Source organism: Labeo rohita, chromosome 7 (assembly GCF_022985175.1).
Source record: "Labeo rohita strain BAU-BD-2019 chromosome 7, IGBB_LRoh.1.0, whole genome shotgun sequence".
Taxonomy (NCBI): domain Eukaryota; kingdom Metazoa; phylum Chordata; class Actinopteri; order Cypriniformes; family Cyprinidae; genus Labeo; species Labeo rohita.
The window spans coordinates 2,661,628-2,681,223 of NC_066875.1; the positions used below are offsets into that span (position 1 = coordinate 2,661,628).

At 31.5% G+C, this 19,596-nt stretch overlaps 1 protein-coding gene across 22 annotated transcripts in view; it reads right to left on the minus strand.

The window, feature by feature from the left end:
• LOC127167882 (adhesion G protein-coupled receptor L3) overlaps positions 1–19,596 on the minus strand; it is a 332,296-nt gene that overhangs the window by 124,933 nt on the left and 187,767 nt on the right. For 14 of the 22 annotated variants that reach the window (XM_051114240.1, XM_051114245.1, XM_051114239.1 and 11 more), the window contains exons 5-6: positions 17,126–17,140; positions 3,411–4,211 (exon numbers count right to left, since the gene is read on the minus strand). In XM_051114240.1, coding sequence (XP_050970197.1) covers positions 3,411–4,211; positions 17,126–17,140 — 816 coding nt within the window. The remainder of the gene's footprint in view (positions 1–3,410; positions 4,212–17,125; positions 17,141–19,596) is intronic. The other 8 variants (XM_051114254.1, XM_051114256.1, XM_051114250.1 and 5 more) reach the window with 1 other exon arrangement.

Here is a 19,596-nt window from a genome sequence, read left to right on the forward strand (position 1 = left end):
CACATCAAAGAGTCACCTTCAGATGAAGGTTAATTCCAGGAGAAACATGCCGCAGGTGTTGTGCGTTCAGAGGAGAGTGCTCGCACACATACACGCACACATGCAAGCTGCTCTCGCTGCATGTGTGATGTGAGAAAGCTCTGAGTGGGTCATTTCCTGACTCTATAAATGCATGTAAGAGGGTCTCAAATCACACCATCACTTAATAAGAGCACCTTCACCTCACGTCCAACCTACCAGAGACAAACACACTATTACGCACAGCTACACACAACAGACGCATCCTCTGTGCAAGGGTGAAAATGCACTGCAAGCATGTCTGTGGCTTTAAACTGGATGGGTTATTCACGTAGAAAGTTACAAACAGTGTAACTAACTTGCTCAGCAAGATTCTCTTCAAACTATTGCTCCACAGAAAACTTGTAGAAGACGACAGTTTACATTAATGGCAACACTAATGCATTTAGATTTTAATACTGGATGCTGAACACTGTGCAATATAAATTATATATATATAATTATATGCTGCCTAAAAAGAAAAAAAAAAAGTATCATGTGGCATTTCTGAAAGAAAACAGTTGTGAAGAGCAGCAGTTTGAGTGATGATGGCTCATGACAGGCTGAGAGTGGAAATGTGAAGTGGCCGCAGCTGTTACCTCACTGTCAAAAACACTTTCATTCAACTGTGTCCAAAACTTTATCTTACCGATCAAACACAACCAGAAAAATTAAATTAAATGCATGCCGTCCTAACCGCTGCTGTCATCAGGGAGACATAATTGTGACTTTGAACACAGATTTGTCTGTCAGTGTATAACAAAATACTCTTCTTGTTAGAGCTTGCTGGCTAAACATCAAACATCACTACTATTATTTCTCACAATTAGTGTTTGAACTACCTCATTGGTCACTGAAGGTTATATCTTGATACATATATATATATTTTTATATCTTTTAGAATACATTAAAGTTATAAAAAATATTGTATATATATATATATATATATATAAAAATAATAAATATGATTTAGATTTTTGTTTTAACTTTTTTGTTTGCAAAGAAATGTAATAAACATTAAGTTAAATTGATTAAAAATAAATTACTTTTTTTTTTAAACATTATTTAAGTTTTTCGTAATTATTTACAATACAGTAAATTTTAATATAAAGCTGGATAAAATGCAATATTTACTTTTGGCACAATATCTATTTATATCTTTTATAGGTACAAAAGATATAAATGGGGGGGGAAATTCAAATGTATATTTTTGTTGTAACATTTCTTTTTTTATTTTGTATTTACATTAACATGTAACAAAAAAAGTAAAAATAATGTTTACATTTTTCTTCATTTAAATGTACATAGTAATAATAATAATAATAATAATAATAATAATAATAATAATAATATAGTATAGTTGTATGTAATATAGTAGTAATTATAGTTTTGTAGCAGAGAACCCTTTTTTTTTTTTTTTCAATCTAACAATGTGGTGGCAATTATGATACTTTGGCTGGCAATGTGGGTGACCATGACAAAAATTGTGGAAAGCAATTAAATTTTTTTGCAAATGATTTCACTTATTTTCTCTTAGCGATCACCCCCAATACGACTCCTGTATATTACTACAGCAGTACCAGTATTTTTCCCACAGTGTTAGTGGAGATGTTTATAAAAGTTTTCTTTCTTTAAAAGGCTTTTAATTAAATGGCGAAAGGAATGTCACACATTTGAGAAACATTCGCTCTGTAATTAGCGCCGGTCCAGTCGACGACATTCCGACTTTCAGTAAGCAGCCATGAACTTTCCCTCCGCAAACTTCACTCGATGCTTTCCAATTAAAGAGAACATTCCGAAGTTTCGCTCCGACCACTGACTCAAGCAAACAGCAATGAAGCTCACTCGCCCGCAGACACTAAACAACTCATTTCACTAAATCAAAAGGAAAGGCTTCCATTTTCACAACCACAACATTCCCACCAGCAGCTCCACCCGCGGATTCACCAAAATGTTATTAGTAGCTCTGCTTTTAAGAAGGCCGCAGTGAATCTCATTAAAACATGCCATATTTCACCCTAAAACCATAAACCATATTTTGCATATCTGAAATAAAGGTTATTTGTAAGACTATATATATATATTAAGTGGATCAACAAAAGTTCATCAAAGTTGTCCTAGGACAAGAACAGGTATTGTTTTGGTTTTACGACAGCTTTGATGAAAGGAACTGATCCACTTCAAATGTTGACTACTGTATGCTATATACTATATCTTTTCATTTCTATTTATGTTGACCCTCAGTAGATTTTTTTTCCCATAATAGTCAAATTTTTATTGAAATACAGTAAAACTAAATGATGAATTTTATGTAGAAATGAGCATAAATTAATGAAATAGCACAAATTAAAAAAATATATATATATACATATATATATATATATATATATAAAATGTTATATATTTAAGATTATTATTGTACATAATATTATCTTACACATTGCACAGTAATGATAAATATGATGTAAAATATGCTTCATTTTCATGTATTACTAAAAAAATAATTACGAAACAAAATAATAATTAAAAATCTATCCTAAAAATACTTTATTTTCTTTAAAGACCCCATGAAATCACTTGATGAGTGCAGCATTCTTTCTTGCACTGATGTATTTCCTGTGGAAACAGGAAGTTGGGGAAGAACATATATGGAAGGAGTTTATTCCTTTATATACACTAGAGACACCCCACAACAACAACAAAAAAAAAATATATATATTATTAATAATAATAATAATAATAATAATAAATGCATTTATACAAAAAATAGGGGGAAACATTTATTCATTTATTTAATTTTACTTTTTGCATGGAAATGTATTAGAAAGAATCTGATTAAAAAGTAATCTAAAAATGTACATTCTGTAACACTGTTTACCTTAAAGCTGTGAACTATGACTGAGTATGCTAGCAAATAGATGTCCAAGCATGAGCAAAAATATAAAAATATATAATATGTAAAAAAAATAGTATTATTTTTTAATTATTATTAATGCATAACAATTTATTATTATTATTATTATTATTATTAATAAATAAATTTTAATATAATATAAAATTAGGAAGGAAACATAATATATATATACATATATATAATTTTTGTTGTACATTTATTTATTTATTTATTTATTTATTGCATGGAAACGTATAAGAAAGAATTTGATTAAAAAGTAATCTAAAAATTTACGTTTTGTAACATTATGTTTACATTACAGCTATGTTAAAGTCATAGGGTCTTTCTTACTATTTTCTTTTTAAAACGTATTTTTATGGAATTCACTTTTAAAAAAAAAACAAAAAAAAAAAACAAGGTCACAGCTTTCAAAAACTCATGCAAACGCTCCAGCTCTTACCTAGCCTGTTGTCCAGTACTCCGAAATCCAGCGAATATTTGACCACGTGGTAGTTATTCCACACATAGAGCAGATTATCTCTGGGATTGTAATCCACGGCAGCGATGTACTGGTACGAGTTCGGGAAAGGGATGTCCAGATAGCCGTCTTTGCTCAGCTCCGTGTTGTAGATGTAGTCGATTTTATTCCCAGTGGCTTCGCTATCGTCGTCTTCGTAGACGCTCTTGACGACGTACAAGATCCCACAGATCATGAACGCGTTGGAAGCGGAGCGCTTGTCGTAGGCCGTATCCCACGTTCCCTCCACGCGCAGCGTATACGGGTTCAGCTGGCTGATCACGATCCGTCCGTTGTTTTGCTCCGTAGCGTAAATCACCCAAAGGCCGTTCTCGTCCACCGCCAAATCGATATCCGACTTGCCGCCCCAGCGGTACGGCGACGTGTCGTGGTAGTTCGCACTGGCGATGATGGCCTCGCCGCTCTTAATGCGAGTGCGCAAATCGAACTTGACGATATTCCTGGTTCGCTCCTTGTTGAAGAACAGAGCGCCGTCATAGACGACAAACCCGGTGCCGTCCACCCGATGGGGGAGCTTGTAGGTGGTGGTGGGTCGTCCGGCTATGAAATCCTCTTTGCTGGAGTATTCGGTGAGGGTGTCCGTGCGATACGGCGTCCAGGGCATGTAATAGATCTTGTCCGACGCCTGGAGGGGGTCTTTGCACCATGCTCCCGACTGGTGGTCCGACTCGAACAGATGCTCGCTCTGATAAACGCCGCGCAAGAGCCCTGGGCACAAGAAAACTACAGACAAACACAGAAAAAGACAAGTGAGCATGGGTTTGAAAGCACTTCATGTTAAATTGCATTTGATAAAACGGATAACGGCTGGGCACACGATCACATGATTTGTTAGAAATGCATTGCTGAGTCGACACTACACACTTGGGCTGCTTTCAGTGCTCCATTACTTATATAAAAGGAAAACAATAAAGATTATTGAGGAGAATGAAATGTTATTTGGATGACAGTCCTTCACTATGCATTTACAAAGCAGCGGCGTCGATGCTCCTGCGTTTCTGCTCGACAAGACTGTGCCGTATCACTTTCGCTAGACAATGAGTGATAGCAATGGTGTAACGTAACAAAGTAATAATACTTTGTTACAGTACTTAAGTATTTTTTGGGAGTTTTTATATTTCAGCCAACTTTTACTCCACTACATTTCCTAATTAAAATGTATACTTTTGTATAATTTCCCTGAAGCATATTCGTTACTTACAAAGTCGTCAGAAGTCAGAAGAACACGGACCGCAGAAAAGCAAGTTTGATGAATCAGTGGTCTGCCATTAGACTCCTAAACACACCTTTGCTCATGTGCAAACAAGTGCGCGCACAACCGCGAATGATTCATTCTTCACTCAAGTTGAGTCTGGGGTGTGCGATATACATATATGTCTTCTGCGATAATATGGTAAGTGTTGTTGTAATGATGTGCGATCCGACATTATCAAATGTGACCCAGGATCACAAAACCAGTCATAAGGGTCAATTTGTCCAAATTGAGATTTATGAACCATCTGAAAGCTGAATAGATAGGCTTTCCATTGATGTATGGTTTGCTATAATAGACCAATATTTGGCCGAGATACAACTATTTAAAAATCTGGAATTTGAAGGTATTGGGAAAAATCACCTTTAAAGTTGTCAAATGAAGTTCTTAGCAATGCATATTACTAACCAAAAATTAAGTTTTGATATATTTACAGTAGGAATTTTACCACATATCTTCATGGAACACGATCTTTACTTAATAACCTAAAGATTTTTGGCATAAAACAAAAATCAATAATTTTGACCCACACAATGTATTTTTGGCTATTGCTACAAATATACCCCAGCGACTTAAGACTGGTTTTGTGCTCCAGGGTCACAAATAGGCTATTATACCAAATCACACTCAGTGATTTGCACACACTTTAATTTAGTCTATTAAAATTCAAAATTCCAGGCATTCTAAATTGTAGACGGCAAAAATGCTTCTGTATGCTTTTTATATTTATATAATTTAATATTGTTAACTTATTCTATATCACACAAAGAGTACTGTTTTTTTAACACATTTAATAATAATTTTATACAAGTTCAGTAAGGAATAAGTGACTTACATTTTAGACATATTGGTTGTTTTTGCTCAATTCTGCCAACGAAAATAGTTCCAAACAAAGATCACAGCAGTGTTTTGCATCTCTGAGCAATGGACGGTGTTTACTGATTAAATGAATCGTTTTTTGAACGAATCGGTTGATAAAAAGATTCAGTGATTCACTCATTAACACAGTCAAATGCTTTGTTTCTGAATGCCACCTACTGGCAGTTTTAATTTCACATTTTGATTAATTTCTTCATGTCTTAAATTATTTCAAATATCAGTATTTAATGTTTTGTTAAAAACAAAACATTAGCCCCTTTTTATGCATCTGTAACTGCAGTTTAAATGCATCCATGTCCCCTCCGAGATACATTAAACTGTGTAAATGCATCTACACTGCCCTCCAAAAGTTTGGAAACACCCCTGGCAAAGTGTGGTTTTGAACGATATCAGCATAAATCCTTATCAATTTTTGGTGCAACTACATTAAAGTAATTTGACGTTATCATTGAAGACCAGTAATAATACTTTTCATTTTGATGACATAATAATGGCAATATACACATGTCAAAGTCAGACATGCCCCTTTGTCAGCGGTGATGCCTGGTTACTGGTGTAAACTTGGCCCAGGTTTTTAAAAGATTTTTGGGTCAGCACACCTTAATAGCTTCAACAACTGATTGACAATTAAGTTTAGAATACAATTAATTTAGGCCCAGACTCTGCAGAGCTGTAATAGCTGCTAATGGTGGATATTTTGATGAATTGAAAATTTAAGTTTTTTCTATGTATAAACTGTTTATGAAAATATGTTTTCGTAGTTTGTGTTGTCCCTTATCAGTGCAAAATTATCACAAATTAAAAAGGATTCATGCCAAAATTGTCCAAAACCCCACTTTTCTAGGGCGTTTCCAAACTTTTGGAGGGCAATGTAAATGCTATTTTATTGGCAGATTCCAGAAATGTTTTCTTATGTTGGAATGAAAGACACTAAGTATCGGATGAAGTGATTCTTATTCTTACCCAAAATACAAAATGGAAGAAAGAGTTAAAATTGAACACAATCTTGCTACTCAAACAGTGTGTGAACATTTTATATGTATTTATTTGCTTCTTTTCCATTTTGCATTTACTTCTACTTTTACTTTCAATACTTAAGTACGTTTAAGAAGAAAAAAATACTTTTCATACTTAAGTACAGTTAAAATCTCATACTTTAAGCCTTTGCTCAAGTAATATTCTAAACAGTGACTTCTACCAAAGTCATTTTCTGGTAAGATATCTGTACTTTTACTTAAGGATGGCTTTCAGGTACTTTATACACCACTGAGCAATACACATTACATCTGCTGTGTTATTATGTTATTGTAGCTGATTCTGGCCAAGCAGCATTTGTTTAAAAATGAAGACGCTGCCTGACTGACATGTTGATCCACCAGTGCTGAGTTACAGACTACACTGTAAAAAAAAACATTTTGTTGAGTCAACTTAAAATAATTTGTTACCCGGTTTAGTCAACTCAAAAAAGTTAAGGGACAACTTAGATATCCGAGTTGTTTAAACTTCTAAGGCAGCTGGGTAACTTACCCAAAGCTTTTAAGCTTTTAACAAACCAAATATTTTGTTCAGTCAGCTCAGTTATCTAAGATGTCACTTAGTATTTCTTCACTTAACATTTAATGTTGACTAAACTTATTTAAGTGGACTGAACTTAAAATTTTAAGGCACCAGGGTAACAAATTATTTTAAGTTGACTCAACAAATTGTGTGTTTTTTGTTTGTTTGTTTGTTTTTACAGTGTAGTTTGCATGCAGAAAACACTATGGTCAGAGGACAAACAGCCATCTAATGCTTATTTGCAGCTATTTGAATTACATTTGCACATTATTATTAGTAACTTTAAGTTAATTTCAGATTTTGCTAAAATGTAACACTTCAAGTGACGTAAGATTTACTTCGAAATAATTTTACTCAGAAATTGCTGAAATTTCATGAATAATTACAAAGAAATGCAAGTGACACAAATTTTGAAAACTTAATACAATGTTTTCCTGTTTCCAAAAATTTGAATTATCATTTGCTTGCTTTATTAACTTTGAAAATCATTTTATTGGCATTATACTCACACTATGGGTACTTTTATGTCCCAGAGGCAGGGTTGCCAAGTCCACGGTTTTACTGTGAAATTGGGCTGCTTTTACACACTTGCCGCAGGCTATTTTGATGTCCGCATGTTAAAGCAAACTCTTTCCCTCCCCCATACCACCGAACGCTATTTTGTCAGAAAGAAAAATCGTAATTTATTACATATGTCACCCCCAAATGCTAATTTTCCATTAAAAAGAAATGTAGAAGAATGTTCAAGCTGCTTTCCTCCGTATACAGTAAAAGGTTAGCAAACTATAGAACTTGTGCAGAATGCTCAAAGTCTTTATATATCCCAAAGCTATGTAGCCAAGTGTGGGGAAATCATTTGACATTGAAGATTATTCTCTTAAGATGTTGCATTCTCACAGAGTTTAACGCGTCCATTACACCTAATGTCACTGGTTTAAGTCTGAAGTCAGAAATAAACTTTTCTATTAAGGGACAATATTTGACCCATGGAATTTATTTGCAGGGGCATTTTTTTAACCTTTGTAATTTTCTTTGTAATTACTTTAATTTAATTCAATTACTTAAATCAGCCAGAACACTATACATCAGTGGTGCTCAACATGTTTGATTAGAAGGCCCAATGGTTTCCAACAGGATATTTGACAGTTCCTCCTTCACACCTTTAAAGGTGTTTCTACTGTAATTTTGACAAAGCTGCTTACTTTTAAAGTTTTTATGGATATATTGAGTTCATTAACATGGTTAACTTATTTTAAATATTACATAAACTGTGACCCTGGACCACAAAAACAATCATAAGGGTCAATTTTGAAATAATAAATAAGCTTTCCATGGATGTATGGTTTGTTAGGATAGGACAATATTTGGCTGAGATACAATTATTTGAAAATCTGGAATCTGAGGGTGCAAAAAAAAAAAAAAAAAAAAAAATGAAATATAGAGAAAATCACCTTTAAATGTGTCCAAATGTAGTTCTAAGCAATGCATATTACTAAATAAAAAGTAAGTTTTGACATATTTACAGAGGGAAATTTACAAAATATCTTCATGGAACATGATCTTTACTTAACAGCCTAATGATTTTTGACATAAAAAAAAAAAAAATAAAAAAAAATAATAATAATAATAATAAAAATCGATAACAATACAATGTATTGTTGGCTATTGCTACAAATATACCCGTGATACTTATGACTGGTTTTGTGGTCCAAGGTCACATTTAATGATGAAGATTTTTGTGTGTGTGATTCCAGTAGTAATGTTTTTTTTTTTTTTTTTTTTGACATTTTTAAAATATGACTTACATTGAGTTTACAGTATATATTGATTTTGTGTCTTTAATTTTTGCATTGTAAATGACATTAGACTTTGATCATGTTAATATGTAATTATATAAATAAAAATATCAATACAATTTATTACTTCACTTTAAAGTCATCCTGAGACCCCAGGTTGAGAATCACTGCGATAGATGGTTTCCAATAAACTTAGCAACATTTGTTGATGTTTTTTTGTTTGTTTTTCGCATTAATAGATGCACTTTCTTTCTTTCTTCTTTTATGTCCCACAGGAAACCGGAAATTCCTAAGGCTTTGGAAAAACATGAGTTTGAGTAAATAATTTTCCCCTTTAGGTCTGAACTAGTCCTTTAGAGGTGTGTGCATCTACTACACGAGTCTTCAACTTTATTCCTGGAGCACAAAACTATCCAGCAGAGTCGAGCTCTAGTCCTAATTAAACACACCTGAGGCGGTAAATCAAGGTCTTCAGGGTTTCTAGCAGATTCCAGACAGGTGTGTTGCATCTGAACTCTCCTCCTCAAGGCGACGGATTGGACACATGCAGAAAGATTTCATTTTGACTTGAATCTGGCATTTCAAATTTTGATAAATAAGAGGCGGCTTATTAATGACAGCTGGTCAAAGGGGCCAGAGGCCGCGGAGACATAATAATGAGCTTATATTTATTACAATCCGAACGGATTCCATCCCGATGCTAAGATATTGTCAATTTGTGTCAACGTGATTTATTGCGTCTGCGCGCACAAAACTAATAATAAGCGTATTTTGCTCCATTCGGCTTCGCTCTAAGCAGCCGCGCAGCATCAGAACAGAAAGATTGTGTTTCTTTCCAGGGCTTTCGCTCCGAGAAATTGATTAAAGCCCAAGCCTGACTGCGGCGATCCATACACTTAACCAGATTAGGTTAGAAATATATAAACTCATTCCAATTAATTTCCTGCGAGGGTCAAATCTGTTGATACCACAGACGGTGTAATCTACAGGGACGGCGGTAAGCGAGCAGCACACGCGTGTCTGTGATCGCATGACTACCTCTGTGATATTTAACATTGCAGAAATGCTCCGAACAGTCAGTAAATTAAAGCGAAACGCTGCTGTTTTTACAGCTGGAGGCTTTTATCATATCTGGCTGTTTCGTCCACTTTTATGTTCCAGGGTTTGATTTTATGAAAACGATAAAAATCACTCTAAAACGGTCTTGTTAAAATGTTTTACCTTCAGCTTTTATTTTTTTACTACCTGTGCCTTTTATGCAGATTTGAATGCCTTACCCTTTACTTTCAACGCTAAACTATTAAAATTCCTTCATAAAAATATTTAGAAATAGTTCATTTCTATATTGATTGTGTGAAAATTATTTGTGTGAAGATTTATCTAAAGTTACTTTTAACCCTTTTTTTAAACCAATTTATGCACGAAGAGTGAAAATATATATTTAAAATGCCTAATAAAAATGTACAAAGTATAAAATAAATAGTAAAATAGTTAAACAAATAATTGTGTAAAAATGATTTTTGCAAAGATAATTAAGAATTAATTGTAATGATTTATTTCCTAATAGAGCTTTATTTAAAGCTATTATTATTATTATCATTATTTTAAATTATGCAAGTTATGTGAAAATGTATGCATGTATGCATACATACATACACACACACACACACACACACACACACACACACACACACATATATATATATATATATATATACATACATATACATATATATACATATACATATACATATACATATACATATACATATACATATATATATATATATATTACACTTCTTGCATAATTTGGTAAAATATTTGTTTTACCATTTCAACTTTTTTTTTTTTTTGGGATGGAAATGGTTTATGTGAACGTAATTAATTATTTATCATAATTATTATTAGAATTTATTCCCGAATAAAGGTTTATCTAAAGTTACTTTTGACCCTGTTTTAAACTAAATTTTGCATGAAGAGTGAAAATATATTTACAATACATAATGTAAATGTACCATGTATAAAATAAATAGTAAAACAGTAAAATATACTAAAGACAATTCATAATTTATTGTAATAATTTAGTTCCTAATAAAGCTTCATTTGCTGCTATTACTATTATTATTATTATGCAAATTATGTGAAAATTACATTTTGTACTTTTTACGCATAATTTGGTAAAAAAATATATATATACATTTTTCTTTCTTTTTTTCTTTTTTGCATTGAAATGGTTTGTGTGCAGATAATTAATCATTTATCATAATTATTACAATAATTTATTCCCTAATAAAGCTTTATCTAAAGTTACTGTTTTTTCCCAACAATTATGCAAGAAGACTGAAAATATATTTTCATGACATAATATAACGTAAACCATTTCAGTATTTATTGTGTGAAAATTATTTGTGAAGATAATTACTAATTTATTGTAATTATTATATTGTATTCCCTAACAAAGCTAAAGTATAATATCTAATGTTACTTCTTTCATTTTTTACCAGATTATACAAAAAAGATAACATATTTAAAATATATAACATCTAAAATAAAACAGTACAATATAAATAAATTATTAAATAAAATATAATACTAAATTAAGTAATAAAATAAGTAAAATAGTTTCAATATGTATTGTGTGAAGATAATCAAATTTATTCCCTAATAAAGCTTGATCTAAAAACTTTTTTTAAAATCAATTTATGCAAGAGGAGTGAAAATGTAATATATATTGCAAATGTAGTATATAATATAACATATCAAATGTGATCGATGTGGTAATTCGATTTCCATGACCGTCCAGAAGAAAAACATCATATTTCTCCTGTGGTGCATTTACATTCATGTTATTAGACAAAATAAGCCAGTGAGTTTGTAAAGTTTCTTCCAAAGGAATTTAATTCCCAAAAAGTCCACAGAGCCAAAAGTGGCCATAGTTGAAGAAACTCATTTCGTTCCTTGATACTGTGAAAAATAAAGCTTCCTCTGCATCCGTGACTGAATCCAGCGGCTCCATTAGGAAGCTGGAGCGTCTCTTAGAGAGAAAATGATATGGCGCTCAACGCTTACACAGGTGTTACACAGGTTAATGAAGTGGGCCGTTCGGCTCCTGCGTCAGCGCCGTTATAATGCTGCAGTCACACACACACACACACACGACTTTCAGACGGTCCATCCGGACGATTACAGTAATATACTCGGCAAGCAGCAAGCGCTCTAGTCTGTCTCTTAATCCGGCGTTTAAAGCGAAGCCCCAAACACCCACTGCAATCAAGATCACAGAGCTCTAATGATGCTGACCCAAACACAACTACAAACACACATTTAAGACTTTACAGAGAGTCTCTAATGAAAGCCCAGGGACTGAAAGCGGCAGACGAGGCCTGAGACCGACTCGGGATGGAGGAAAGAAGTGAGGAAGGGCTGTTCAAGAATTAATTCAGCCAAAAATATCATTTGGTCTTCACTTAGTCACTCTCATGTCAGTCCCAAGCCACATCTGTCTTTCTTTAATCAGTGGAGCACTAATAAACACTGACCAGCCAACTAGTTGACTCCTTTTTTGGATGACTAATCGAGATGAACAGTCATGCAAACCGCATTTCACAGTAAACTTGTCTTTCAAGCTTCAAAATAGATTAAAAAACACCATAAAAGTAGTCCATATGGCAACTATACATGTCTTTTGAAATCATAAAATAGCCTTGAGTGACAATTTCAAGTCGGCAGAAACTAAAAATCTCCCTCTACCTCTCAAATAACACATTTAATCATCATATGGACCACTTTTATGATGTTTTGTTGTTTTTGGAGCATAACATTTTGGAGTTTGCATTGGACAAGCACAATGAGCATTTTCTGCGAAACGTGTCCCACAGAAGAAAATCGCAGGAGCTTAGAGTAAATGATGAGAGGTTTCATTATTTGGTGATCTATTGCTTTAATATGATCCAGTACAGATGAAGCGGACTAGAGGAAAACACCAGGAAGAGATGAGATGAGGAGGAAGAGGGAGTTTGTCTGCGACTGATCATGGAGTGTTTTAATGCTCATCTCTGCTGCTGTGTGAGTGTGACTGTAGTGTAATGTCTCTGATCTCAGATCAGATCAGATCAGATCAGACGTTTCTGCTCTGATAATAACATGCAGATAATCACAAAATCATGCAGGATAGGATAATAAATAGTCAAATAAACAGGCTTGTCAACTTTTAAAAGGGAGGAGAAAACACTTCCCACACTTCACGCATATTTGTTTATTAATCTCAAAGACTGTTCACATTTAACTTGTTATTACTGTATTATTACCATTTAAAGTAATACTGTTTTCTATTGTAATATATTTTCAGATGCAATTTATATGATGCAAAAATACAATTATTAATACAATTATTATTATTATTATTATTATTATTATTAATTATTATTATTAATGTTGTTTTTTCAGTATTCTATCGTTTCTATTTCTATTGTAATATATTTTCAATTGTACTTTATTCATGTGATGCAAAAATAAATAACAACACTAATAATAATAATTATAATAATTATTATTATTACTACTGTGTTTTCAGTATTCTATTGTTTCTATTTCTATTGTTATATAATTTCAAATGTAATTTATTCATATGACGCAAAAATAAATAACAGCAATAATAATAAAAATAATAATAATTATTATTGTTGTTGTTTTTCAGTATTCTATTGTTTCTATTTCTATTGTAATATATATTTCAAATGTAATTTATTCATGTGATGCAAAATAAATAACAACAGCAATAATAATAATAATAAAAATAATAATAATTGTTGTTGTTGTTGTTTTCAGTATTCTATTGTTTCTATTTGTATTGAAATATATTTTCAAATGTAATTTATTCATAGGATGCAAAATAAATAACAGCAATAATAACAACAACAATAGCAATAATAATAATAATAATAATAATAATAATGATGATGATGATTATGATAATGATGATGATTATTATTATTATTATTATCATTGCTGTTGTTGTGTTTTTAGTATTCTATTGTTTCCATTTCTATTGTAATATATTTTCAATCGTAATTTATTCATGTGATGCAAAAATAAATAACAACACTAATAACAATAATTATAATAATAATAATTATTATTATTATTACTATTGTGTTTTCAGTATTCTATTGTTTCTATTTCTATTGTTATATAATTTCAAATGTAATTTATTCATATGATGCAAAAATAAACAACAACAACAACAATAATAATAATAATAATAATAATAATAATAATAATAATAATAATAATAATAATAATAATAACAATAATAATAATAGTGTCCATTTAACTGAAAAGTATCCATTTTAACTTTTCATATAAAATAAAAAAAAAAATGAATAACAAACTTTATTATTTTACATTATTTTACTTTAAATAAAATAACAATACAAAAATCTCCTGACCCCAAACTTACAAATGGTAGCATGTTTATACTAAAATTAGTACACTAAAAAGTATTTTGGTGCAAATTCATCTGCCATTTGTTAGAAGCTTGTCAAATTAGACAGATGCCAATGTGGATGAAATGTGTTTTGTGTGATAAATGACCGGCCACTGAGAGCATGAAACGATCAAAATTCAAGAGACCATTAGAACCCAAAATGGTCCATTTTCATATTCAGCCTGCCAAAGTAATGTTTTGAAAATATATATTTGTCTCCGCAATACATGGTGATATTAATACGTTTTGATTTTGGTTTAGTTTTGTAAAATAAACAATTTTGGCACGTCATAATCTGATTCCTAAAGCAGTTTAGAAACACAGAAAACAAATGTGAAAACGCCTGAGATCTACACATGTGGAAATGTAATAAAGCATGTGTGTTCACTGATAGATTCAGCCTTGAGACGTGTGTGTGTGTGTGTGTGTCAGATGGTGTCACCCTGAAGGTTAGCAGCACTATCATCATAATGATGTCATTTAAAATGCTGACAGCTCATTGGCTGGGTTATTGATTGGGCTTCACTGGATGTTTTAAATGGGAATTAGATTATGAATATCATTACTGTTAAAGTGCTAACGGGGCTTTGCGAGCACTTAGCCGATACACTGATGCTGGAAGATCTAATTAGCTGGCAGATGAGAAAGGATACATAATATTTATAGTCCTGAACAGACAAACTCGACGCCTGAGTGAAGCAAATCCTGCAGCATTTGAAGAAAAAAAAAAAACGCTAAGTTTTGTTATAAACTCAGGATGACATTACAAAACATCTACATGAATCACATAATCAGCAAAGCTATCAGTGAGTTTGCTGTGCAATTGTAATGCAATTATGCGTAATAACTTTACATGTTTAGTCAAGTAACTAGTTCACCACAATTATGTTTTCCAGTGGTGTGAGAGTAACGCAGCATTTCTCAAAATAGCACATAATAGTGCATTTTCTAATGGATCTCTTTGAAGATGATAATGAAAAGTGAAAGTTGCATTACGAAGTCTGATTGCAGAGATCCATTCATTGCATTTCATGACATTTTTAATATATATTTTTTTTAAAGTGCTGTTTATGTTTAATTTCTATTCAGTTATGCAAATTAGACTGTTTGTTTGGTTTATTACCATTACTGTCATTTCAAGTCTTAGCTCATTTGCATGTGTTTTCACGTTTGATGCTGTCTGCCTAATTAAGTTTTTTGTGTGTCTGATAAATGTAGCTTTGAATTTTTAAATTATGTAATTGTGTATAGTTATATAATTAAAAATGCATTAAAATGCAATTAGAAAATGCAAAAAAAAAAAAAAAAAAAAATCCACTACCCCTTAGATTGCTTTCAGTTTTTGGGGAAATGCATGCATGCATTTATTGTGTGTGTATGTGTTCGACTTATTTGTGCAAGTTTAGTGTTTTTTTAGTCCATCTCTGCTTTATGGAAATCTGTAATGCACGCATTTATTTGCATAAATATATGTATTTATTTCATTTTACATTTCAAAAATGCATATATGTTCAAATTAGTGCTGTCAAACGATTAATCGCACCTAAAATAAAAGTTTTTGTTTACATAATAAGTGTGTACTGTATATATTTATTATGTACATATACACACACATGTATATATTTAAGAAAAATATGTTATATATTAAAAAATATTTAGATATAATATCAATTATATTAATATAAATATATACCTTTAAATACATGTAAATATTTTTCAAATATATACTGTATGTGTGTGTGTTTATTAGAGCTGTAAAACGATTAACCGCGATTAATTGCTTACAAAATAAAAGTTTGCCTAATATATGTGTGTGTACTGTGTGTAATTATGTATATATAAATACACACAAATTAATGTATGTATTTAAGAGAAATGTTGCTTATGTACAAATATTTTGATTTATATATAAATTATTTTAAAATTATAATAAATACTTTTACTTGTGAATATTTCTTAAATATATACATGAATGTGTTTATATTTATATATACATAATAATTAAGTACAGCACACAGTACATACACATATATTAGGCAAACTTTTATTTTGTATGCAATTAATCACGATTAATCATTTGACAGCCCTAGTATTTATATATACATGATAAATAAACACAGTATTCATGCATATTATGTAAACAAAAACTTGTATTTTGTATGCGAATAATCACGATTAATCGTTTTATTTTGTTGATGAAAATGATCTTAAATTATATTTTTATGCAGATATACACCTTTGAAAATGTATAATGTTTCTGGAAAATCTAAATATTGATGGCATTATGTTGCACTCATCTTCATCCAATAAAATACTTTTTAAAATAGAAATGTCACATGAGGATTTTTTTTCTGTGTTTTGAGCAGCAGCAGGAGAAGAGCATTATAACACACACAGACTGAAATGAAGCTGAAGACTACGGGAAAAACACGAGCCCACCACAGCACCATCTCCACCACATACATAACATTTCCTCCGATGAAATATAATATTAACAAACACACAGACTGCAACGCTGAACAGTGTGTTTAAATATCACAAAGCCAGTGTCGAAAATAATCTCTCAGGCATGAATAAATGCATGATGGTTCACTTGAGAAAATGTTAAACATGTTGGCAGAAAGTCGACACAGACACGATATACGGGGTGAAAGAAACACATCTTTACCTTTCTGTTCCACCTCTATTTTAGGCATGGAGGAGAAAAACACAGACAGAGAGAGAAAATCAGAGCAGTGAAATAAAGACTCGACATTTGCTTCTTCTCCAGAACAACCTGAGGAACAATAAGCATCTGTTTTGGTGTCTCAATCAAGTCGAGCGCAAGCTGTGTGATTTTTGCCGCATTGTATGATGAACATCTCAGCTCAGAGTTCGGTCCAAACCGACTGCTTTTACTGAAACTCAAGCGATCAGATTCCTGTGTCTAAGACGGCAAACAAGTCACACAATGTGCACTTGACTTAATACAAGAAATAAAACATGTTTGTGCAGCAGCAAACCTTCCAGCAGAGGCCTGTGGAGAAACAGAAGATCTCAAATTATAGTGTGTGTGTGTGTGTGTGTGAGGAAATAAAACTAGTTGAAGGAGTAAATGCATAAGACAGCTGTGAGATATAACAGAGGATTCAGCAATGACAGACATTAAATCAAACAGCGAAACACATAATGTCATGTCACATCATTTATCACTTAAATCTGTTTATGAAAAACATTCATACAGTAATTTGTTTGTGTGTGTGTGTGTGTGTGTGGTGTTTACATAACTACAGTTTGAAAAACAATAGCAAAAACAATAGCTTAGGCGTGAGCTAGACCTTAAATAAATAAAATAATAAATAAAAACTCACTTCGGGGAATATCTTCATCTGCAAAAATTAAATTAAAAATTAAATTAAATTAAATTAAATCAAATTAAATAAAAAAAAAAGAAATGCTTATACACATTTTTTTATATTATATGATTTGTTTTCATTTATTTCTAGACATTAAATAAAATAAAAATAAATAAAAACTCACTTCGGGGAATATCTTCATCTGCAAAAAAAAAATAAATAAATAAATAAAATAAAATAATATAAAATAAAATAAAATAAAACAAAATGTAATATGCTTACACAGATTTTTATATATATATATATATATGATTTGTTTTTATTTATTGGTATTTTGGCACATGCACACCCACACACACTTCAGAAGTTTGGGGTCAAGGTTTTTTTATTTATTTATTTATTTATTATTATTATTATTATTTTTTTATTTTTTTTTGTTTGTTTGTTTTTTTACACTTTTATTAATCAAGGATGCATTAAATTGATCAAAAGTGACAGTAAAAGTCATTTTATAATGTTACAAAATGTTTACCATTTTAAACAAATGCTGTTATTTTGAACTTTCTATTCATCGGAAATCGCCATTCCCACCAATCATGTGTGCTGCTGCTTTGTACGGATGTGTATATGCGTGTGTCTGATGATTGGCAGCTCTCCAGAGCTCCTGATTCTGATTGGTTCATGTTGGCATGTGGGCGGGCCTTATTGATGTGAGGTGCCAAAACAGTCCTAAAACTCAAAGGTCACCAAAGTGAGGACCAGCAGGTTGCCATGGACACCACTCTGCTGCCATGGATACCAACTGGGTTTCACCGTCCAATGGAAATCATGTAATTTTGAGACAAGGCCATTTCCACACACACGCGCACGCAGACCTCAAATCAGTGTGTAGCAAAGCTATTAGTGATTAGAGACTGAAGATGGAGATCAAAATTTATCGCAACAGCAAATATTAGAATCACATAGAAACTACTGGAATTCAACATGAGATGAAGCTCCGCCCACAAACTGTGATGTCATACAAAAGTGTTCCCCTGTGTAAAAAAAAAAAAAAAAAAAAAAGGAGTACACTTTAAACAGGAAGATCATTTGTACTGTTAGTGATCTATTTGTGCATTTATTTTGGGTACATGTATGTATTTATGTATTTATTTTGGTTTCTTTTATTCTTGCTGTCCGGCATGACGAATACATTTCCTTTCTCAATAAGTTATTTTGTATGTTATGAGTAAATTGTTGAAATGTTGAAAAAAAGACAGGGAAAAAAGAAGTGCACTTAAGTATGCTTTTTAAAAAAAGCACTGATTACATAAATAATATGCTCTAAAAGAATATAAACGCAAGTTTTAAAGTAATATGTTTTCAAACACTTCACTGCGTGTTAATTACAATTACAATTACATGAAAATGTATTATAGTTTCAATTTACATCAAATGTAATTAGCTGAACTGATAATTATTACTATTATTATTATTATTATTACTACTACTGCTTGCATTAATGCAGTATCTACATGACAATTAAGAACATTTCTCATCAAGTAAAAAATGCATCATTACACAGCTTTTAATAATGACAATTACTATAAAACATAACTAGGATTACTAATAATTATTAATAAACATAATTAACATAACTTATTTAAAAAAAATAATAATTTAAAAACTAAAAGACACCTATTTAAACATATTTGCAATGACACATTTGTAATGAAATTAATTAATATAATACAATATTGAATAACACACAAAAGTAAGAATTATAATAAAATTTTACTGCTGAATGTACTGAGAAGCATTTATG